Below are 7,785 nucleotides of genomic sequence, written 5' to 3' on the forward strand. Positions count from 1 at the left end.
TAGCAAACTAGTCAGTTGATCTGAATCATATATTATATGACCACAACCATGTCAGAACTGGACTGCCTGATAAATCAAATAGTGTTGATCTTTCGGCAACCTGTACATTGACTGCTTTCCTGACGCATATGGAAATATACAAATATCAGATACATATGAACAAAGAAAAAAAATATTCTGCCAGTGACTGAATAGAAATACTATTTTAGCCTTCTTCAAACCACGTAACTTGTGTAAAAAATTGTTTTATTTCGAACAGGCTTCCCCTGTGTGCACAAACTCTCCAACCAGCCACCATTTCAACACACTGATAGCCATTACAGGAGCACTGATCACCAGTTTCCTTTGTTTGATTTAATAAGCTGGAAACATGCATGTAGATTAGCAGTAATTGGTTACTTGGGGCGGCCATATTGTCCAAGGTATCATTACAAAAATAAGAACATAACTGTTAAATGTCAAAATATTCAACTCTTCAATGGCTCTTGATTTAAAGCTGCAATATGTAACTTTTTGGGCGACCCGACCAAATTCACATAGAAATGTGAGTTATAGCTCTGTCATTCTCATTGAATGACAGAGCTATAACTCATCTTTTACCACTCTGCCTTTTACTTTCGATTTTGTACAACAGCTTCAAACAGCTGAAAATACAATATTTTTGGTTATTGAAAAGATATTACACAGTGGTTTAGAAGGTTGGTTGTTTTGTCACATAATCTAAAATTAGGCAAACTATAAGAAATGTAGCTAACAGGAAAGGGCAGAGCGATTTCTACATATTGCACCTTTAAAGCAGAGTCGCTGTACAGATTCATTGATCAAAAGAAGTTATATAAATATATTCATTTTCAATTAAAGCTATTGTTATTGCTGTGGCTAGTTAATTGTTGAATTTTCTTTATTTCATTATGATCTGAAATAGTTGCTATCTGCATTTGAAAGATAACTTTCTACCTGTATAAAATGTCATCTACTTTACAAGTTGGATAAAGGCCTATTTCAGGGGTTACATTACAAATAACGACAGTCAAACTCAGTCAAAAGACATTGTAGTTCCATCTCTCCACTGTTTGCCAAGTTACAGTCATGCTCTCTTAAGGGCCTCACTTCACCTTATTGTGACCACCAGAGGCATATCCTAGCCATTGACCAACCATACATGTTCAAGAAAAACCATCATGAAAAAATATATTTTGCTGCCCTGTCTTCAGTTTGGGTTTTAGGCATAATTTGCTATTAGAATGGTGGGATTCAGTTGTTTAACTGGCTATATTCTCTATTCGGAAAACAAACATGTACTGTTTACCCAGAGACGGGAGCACTTGCCGCACACCTGCCGTCAGACCTGCACGGGCTTTTGTTCTGACAGCCTGGCAATGTCTAGAATCCAACCAATGCGCGCGGATCATTGGATGGTGTTTTCAGCGCCTCTGTAATTAGGACTAGGGCCTACAAAATAACTGATAAATGACTCTCGAAATCTAGGGTAGGCCTACTCAACTTGATAAACAACACATCATTACATAGGCCTAAAACACGTGGGGACGTTGGTTCAAAACAATGGAGTCTATAGGGCCATTTCTGTTACAATCTGCACATTTTTATGACACTCCAATCGGTCATATACGCCACTTATCGTTACTCCAGGCTCTCAAAACCATTTGGGCGTGGTTTATTGCGAGTTTACTTCACAGATATCCCCTGCGGATTGAAAACAATAAAAAGGCAGAGTGGTAAATTACGTAAAGAGCGTTACTAGATGCCGACTGCTGCCACCATGAAAAATAACCAAAGAACATTTACACAACTATGACAATTTAAAGTATTTAATTAATTATCGTACTCAACTCTCCAAAGGGAGATATCGTAGCACATGTATTCCTTTATCTCAAAAGTGAATTAAATAGAGCTAAAACTGGTTATCCTGTCTCATATTGCTGATATCCCATCGCCCCCTTCCATTTTATGTGCTCTAAATTATTAGAAATAGATTTTTCATTCAATCAAAAGGCCTACTTCTACACAATGGTCTTCCTTTGAACTACCATTCCGTTTAGAGACCTGGCCACACACTGCGATTTACAAAACCTTGAGCCATAGACTATAAATATAGTCTGGTTGGGGAGAGTGTTAGTACAGTTGGGCAGTGGGATTGTGAATGGGATTATACTATTATGATATACAGCTGTAAGCATTATACTCACAGAGACCATGTACCATGCCATGCATATCACGATCTAAAGGACAATGTATGTATACTGTATGCCAGCAGTATTTCTATAGAATTTTATAACAATTTACTGTTATAAATAGGCTACTTACTGACTGAACTCCATTCAAATCGCCAAACGAACCAAATTTAATATTCGTTTTAGTCAATAAATATGCTATCTGAATTTGCTTTGAGTATTAAGTCATAGGACCTCACAACTTTGTAATGTTTTAGGAACTAGCGTACTGTATTTGATTAGCAGAAAGAGATTTTGAATTGGGATTTTGAATTTTGTTCACATTTAGTCGAATTGCCATTCGTCACATACATTTCAGTAGGACTAATGTCATCTGGACTATTAACTCAAAAAGATGCCATGAGAATTGATGCTGAGCAGAGGACAAACAATGATAGGCTACACCCCACCTAGAACAGGTTTGTTTCAGTCCCTATAGTTAAACTTTCATCCTCAAAAACGCGTTTACGCACGGTTATTCATTAACTACACAGCGACAATAACGTTTCGTTTGACTACATACATTTCCGTCTGATTTCACCTGGAAATACAATAAATCCACATATTCTGTAAAGTGAAACTCATTTTAGTAATAACAAAGGTGTAAACTACATGTTGCTACATGCAAACTAGGCTATGTTAATCATTCAGATATGGTTATTTAGATAGATGTCAACTTTATTTCCAGAAAACCATGAAATGCGATAGAGGCTAATTGAGGTTGACCCTTACCTTCACACAACAGCAGGAGGACCAAAACGATGTTTCCCAGAGAGAAACCACACGTTGGCCCCATAATCGCCAATCATAAGTGAAAGTTTCAGGATGAATAAGCAAAAATCACACGTAGAGACCTTATGGATAAACCAGATTAAAGAATCAGTTTTCCCGCACGCAGCTCCTCCGGGCAAACAATGAAGTCCTCACTCACTGACGGCGTCCCTGTCCCATTGATAGGCTGGTCTCTGCAGCTTTTGCTGCTTGCCGGCTGTAGCAGGGGGAGGTTCAAATCAAGCTAATATGCTGCGATGTATTTTCCTGTCCAGCCAGAGCAGCATAAACCAATACCATCTCCGGCATAGGCGAAATTGTCACCGGGGTGGGGGGATATGTCTCCTCCCCAATATTCAGAAAAGGTCGACTGCCACCCCCCCAACCCCCCCCCCCCCAAAATAAAATAAAATATGAATATATATATATATATATTCAGTACCAGTCAAAAGTTTGAACACACCTACTCTTTCAAGGGTTTTTCTTTATTTGTACTATTTTCTACATTGTAGAATAATAGTGAAGACATCAAAACTATGAAATAACACATAGGCTAATTGAGGTTGACCCTTACCTTCACACAACAGCAGGAGGACCAGAACGATGTTTACCAGAGAGAAACCACAAGTTGGCCCCATAATCGCCAATCACAAGTGAAAGTTTCAGGATGAATAAGCAAAAATCACAGTAGAGACCCTCATGTAGTAACCAAAAAAGTATTAAACATTATATTTTAGATTCTTCAAATTAGCCATCCAGTGCCTTGATGACAGCTTGGCACACAGTTGGCATTCTATCAACCAGCTTAATGAGGTAGTCACCTGGAATGCATTTCAATTAACAAGTGTGCCTTGTTAAAAGTTAATTTGTGGAATATCTTTCCTGCTTAATGCGTTTGAGCCAATCAGATGTGTTGTGACAAGGTAGAGGTGGTATACAGAAGATAGCCCTATTTGGGTAAGATCAAGTCCATATTATGGCAAGAACAGCTCAAATAAGCAAAGGGAAACGACAGTCCATCATTACTTTAAGACATGAAGGTCAGTCAATACGGAACATTTCAAGAACTTTGAAAGTTTCTTCAAGTGCAGTCGCAAAAACCATCAAGCGCTATGATGAAACTGGCTCTCGTGAGGACCGCCACAGAGTTACCTCTGCTGCAGAGGATAAGTTCATTAGAGTTACCATCCTCAGAAATTGCAGCTCAAATAAATGCTTCACAGAGTTCAAGTAACAGACAAATCTCAACATCAACTGTTCAGAGGAGACTGCGTGAATCAGGCCTTCATGGTCGTATTGCTGCAAAGAAACCACCACTAAAGGACACCATTAAGAAGAAGAGTTGCTTGGGGCAAGAAACACTAGCAATGGACATTAGACCGGTGGAAATCTGTCCTTTGGTCTGATGAATCTAAATTTGAGATTTTTGGTTCCAACTGACGTGTCTTTGTGAGACGCAGAGTAGGTGAACGGATGATCTCTGCATGTGTGGTTCCCACTGTGAAGCATGGAGGAGGAGGTGTGATGGTGTGAGGGTGCTTTCTTGGTGACACTGTCAGTGATATTTTTAGAACTCAAGGCACACTTAACCAGGATGGCTACCACAGCATTCTACAGCGATATGCCATCCCATCTGGTTTGCACTTAGTGGGAGTATCATTTGTTTTTCAACAGGACAATGACTCAACTCACCTCCAGGCTGTGTTAGGGCTATTTGACCAAGAAGGAGAGTGATGGAGTGCTGCATCAGATGACGTTGTCTCCACAATCACCTGACCTCAACCTAACTGAGATGGTTTTGTATCTGGACTGCAGAGTGAAGGAAAAGCAGCCAACAAGTGCTCAGCATATGTGGGAACTCCTTCAAGACTGTTGGAAAAGCATTCCTCATGAAGCTGGTTGAGAGAATGCCAAGAGTGTGCAAAGGGTGGCTACTTTCAAGAATCTCAAATCTCAAATATATTTGTTTAGCACTTTTTTGGTTACTACATGATTCCATATGTGTTATTTCATAGTTTTGATGTCTTCACTATTATTCTACAATGTAGAAAATAGTAAAAAATAAAACAATTAAGAAAAACCCTTGAATGAGTAGGTGTCTCCAAACTTTTGACTCGTACTGTATGTAAAATTCCTTTATTCTTACTATGTAACTACTGTATAGACATATAGTTTATTTTTATCCTCCGAAGAGGGGGTTGGTGGTTAGGACCTCCAAAAATGTAAATAAATAAAATAAATGTCACTTCTGTAGCTAAATATCTCATTAATCCATTCAGTTTTTAAGCTTTACATTACCTGGTATGATGGTGCATTGATCGGTTATACAGTTTAAAGTCCTTTTTTTGCGTTTTGCCCAAAGTCGACCTTTGAAGTAACTGTCCAGTGTTTCCAGATTTCTGTGAAATATGCCCTATAATTAGTTACAATATGAGTGAAATAGTTTTCCTTTCAAATGTTTTGAATTAAGTATGTTAAAAAGCAGCTTTTCTGTGTTGGAATGGTGTGGGCGTACCCCAACAATAGAATGGTGTGGGTGTATAACGGTCATAAAAAATATGAATGCGAGTAGAACACTGAATGGCCAGCTAAAAACCGCACCTCAAACTTATTTCTCAAACAGACCATTTAAACAATGCTTGCTATTTCCTCATAGAGGATGAAGTATTTTTCTCTCCAATTTATGCTTTGGCCACAAATGCGAGTATTTGTGTATGAGTTACCAGAATACGAACATTTAAAAGTTAGATTTTCACTGGACAGTTACTTAAAAACTGCATCGTTTTCTCTCATCCTCATAGGAAAATGTGAAGAATAGCATGAGAGGAGCTATAAAACAGGACATTTGTCTGCCTGCCCCATGGCAAAATGTGTAGAATTGTTGGAAATTAGCTTTAAAATGGCAACATTTTCTCTCAGACTTTTCACGTCTACTCCTGCTCCTCCCCTCCGGCGTTCGGCGTCGCTGGTTTTCTAACCACTGGTCCTGGCAACCCTTCATTACGCACACCTGTGCCTCATCATCAGGCACACCTGGACCTTATCACTTCCTTGATTACTCCCCCCTATATATAGCACTCAGTTGTTATTTCCCATCAGGTGTTATTGTCTCTGTTTCCATGTTCAGATGCATTCCTTGTTTTTGTATATTAAACTCTCCACCTGCTTCCTGACTCCCTGCATCGACATTTCAAGACTCATGACAAAATGAGTAGAATAACATTATAAAACTGCACTTTTTTCTCTCTGCCCCATGGCAGAATTTGTTGAAATGCAGGAAGTTAGCAGGTCTTGATAAGTAGGTCTGTTGAAGATACTGTATTGCCATCATAAAATACCTTGAAACTTATATATCTGAGCATTTCAAACCATCTGTTCACCATAGATTGATAACCAGTCAGCTCTGTGAGTGTGCACACTTACTGGACTTCTGCCAACATATGGATGGCAGGGTTTAGCTGGATGCTGTGCCAAGGCGCCTAGTCCTCCATTGATGTATCCATTCCACTGGGGGCCCAATACAAAAGACTCCAATTTGTTTCAAGGATATTTTATATGAGGTGTGCTAGGCCGTGATGATGATGATTACCTTGATTTGATCTATTAGGACATTTCCCCTGGTGGCGTTACAGAACAATTATAATTGTTTTAAACCAACAGGCATTTCTTACACAAAGCGTCCAAGCCTGTGAATGGGATCTGTGCTCTGTCTTAGCTGTGCTCTGTGTAGCTCAGGCCCTAACCAAGGGTTATAGTGAGAGCTGGCCCTTGTTACCCTCAGACTGGGGAGTGTTTCTGAAGTTGAAGACTTTTTGTCTTAGTCTGGGATTACTCTCAGGCTGGCGGATTATCTTGGTTTCGGTTGGTTTCTGTGGAGTGATGCATTACTCTGCCCCAGGGCAGCCCACCAGTCAATCACACAACAATCACTTCAATCAATGTCTGTACAGCCAAACACCAGAGAGAGAGAAAGGCACAGAGACATATGCACACACAGAGAGAATCACACATGCCCGCATGCCCAACCACACGCACAAACGCACACATGCACACACACTACAAGAAGTGATTTCTGCAAGACTTTCAAAAAAGCGACGCAACATGTTCAATATCACAGTCATTTAAATCACATTATTTGTGTATTGTTAATGTAGGCTCGGCATTCATTTATGTGCTCCCTGTCACCTGGAGCTGCATGGCAAATGGTCCAGAAACACAAGGAAAGCACAAAGCATAATGCCCCAGGTCTAGTCAGCCTTTCCTCTTCTGAGGGGACAAAATGTATCTCTCTGTTAAAGTATCTAGAGGACTGACTATTGACTGTGTGGTAGAATAATACTACAGAATCCATGTCTGGTATCTATCTGAAACTTGTCCCCTGAAGAGGACTCAGAAGCTATATGTATGTATGTATGTATGTATGTATGTATGTATGTATGTATGTATGTATGTATGTATGGATGTATGGATGTATGGATGTATGGATGTATGGATGTATGTATGTATGTATGTATGTATGTATGTATGTATGGATGGATGGATGGATGGATGGATGGATGGATGGATGGATGGATGGATGGATGGATGGATGATCTCTGTGGTAACTTTTTATCTCTATACAGGGTGGACTCTAAATTACTCTATTCAAAGGGGTTTTATGTTCCTCTCGGGATTCTGTCTTATTTACATTGATCTCATCCCCTACTCAAGCCTTTAGATGCTGTGACACCCCGTGGAGATTGGGCCTGGTGGTCAGGTTTCTGTAAACTTGGTATCGTTTGAT

General features: G+C 39.6%; 1 protein-coding gene across 1 annotated transcript in view; it reads right to left on the minus strand.

Moving 5' to 3' along the window:
- Positions 1–3,260, minus strand: part of LOC111978543 (proto-oncogene tyrosine-protein kinase receptor Ret-like) — a 29,308-nt gene extending 26,048 nt beyond the window's left edge. Inside the window, exon 1 of the mRNA XM_024008653.2 lies at positions 2,964–3,260. Within this exon, the coding sequence (XP_023864421.1) occupies positions 2,964–3,027 (64 nt within the window). The 5' untranslated portion in view covers positions 3,028–3,260. The remainder of the gene's footprint in view (positions 1–2,963) is intronic.
- Positions 3,261–7,785: the final 4,525 nt, after the last annotated feature.

The sequence above is a fragment of the Salvelinus sp. IW2-2015 genome, linkage group LG18 (genome assembly GCF_002910315.2).
Source record: "Salvelinus sp. IW2-2015 linkage group LG18, ASM291031v2, whole genome shotgun sequence".
Classification (NCBI taxonomy): Eukaryota; Metazoa; Chordata; class Actinopteri; order Salmoniformes; family Salmonidae; genus Salvelinus; species Salvelinus sp. IW2-2015.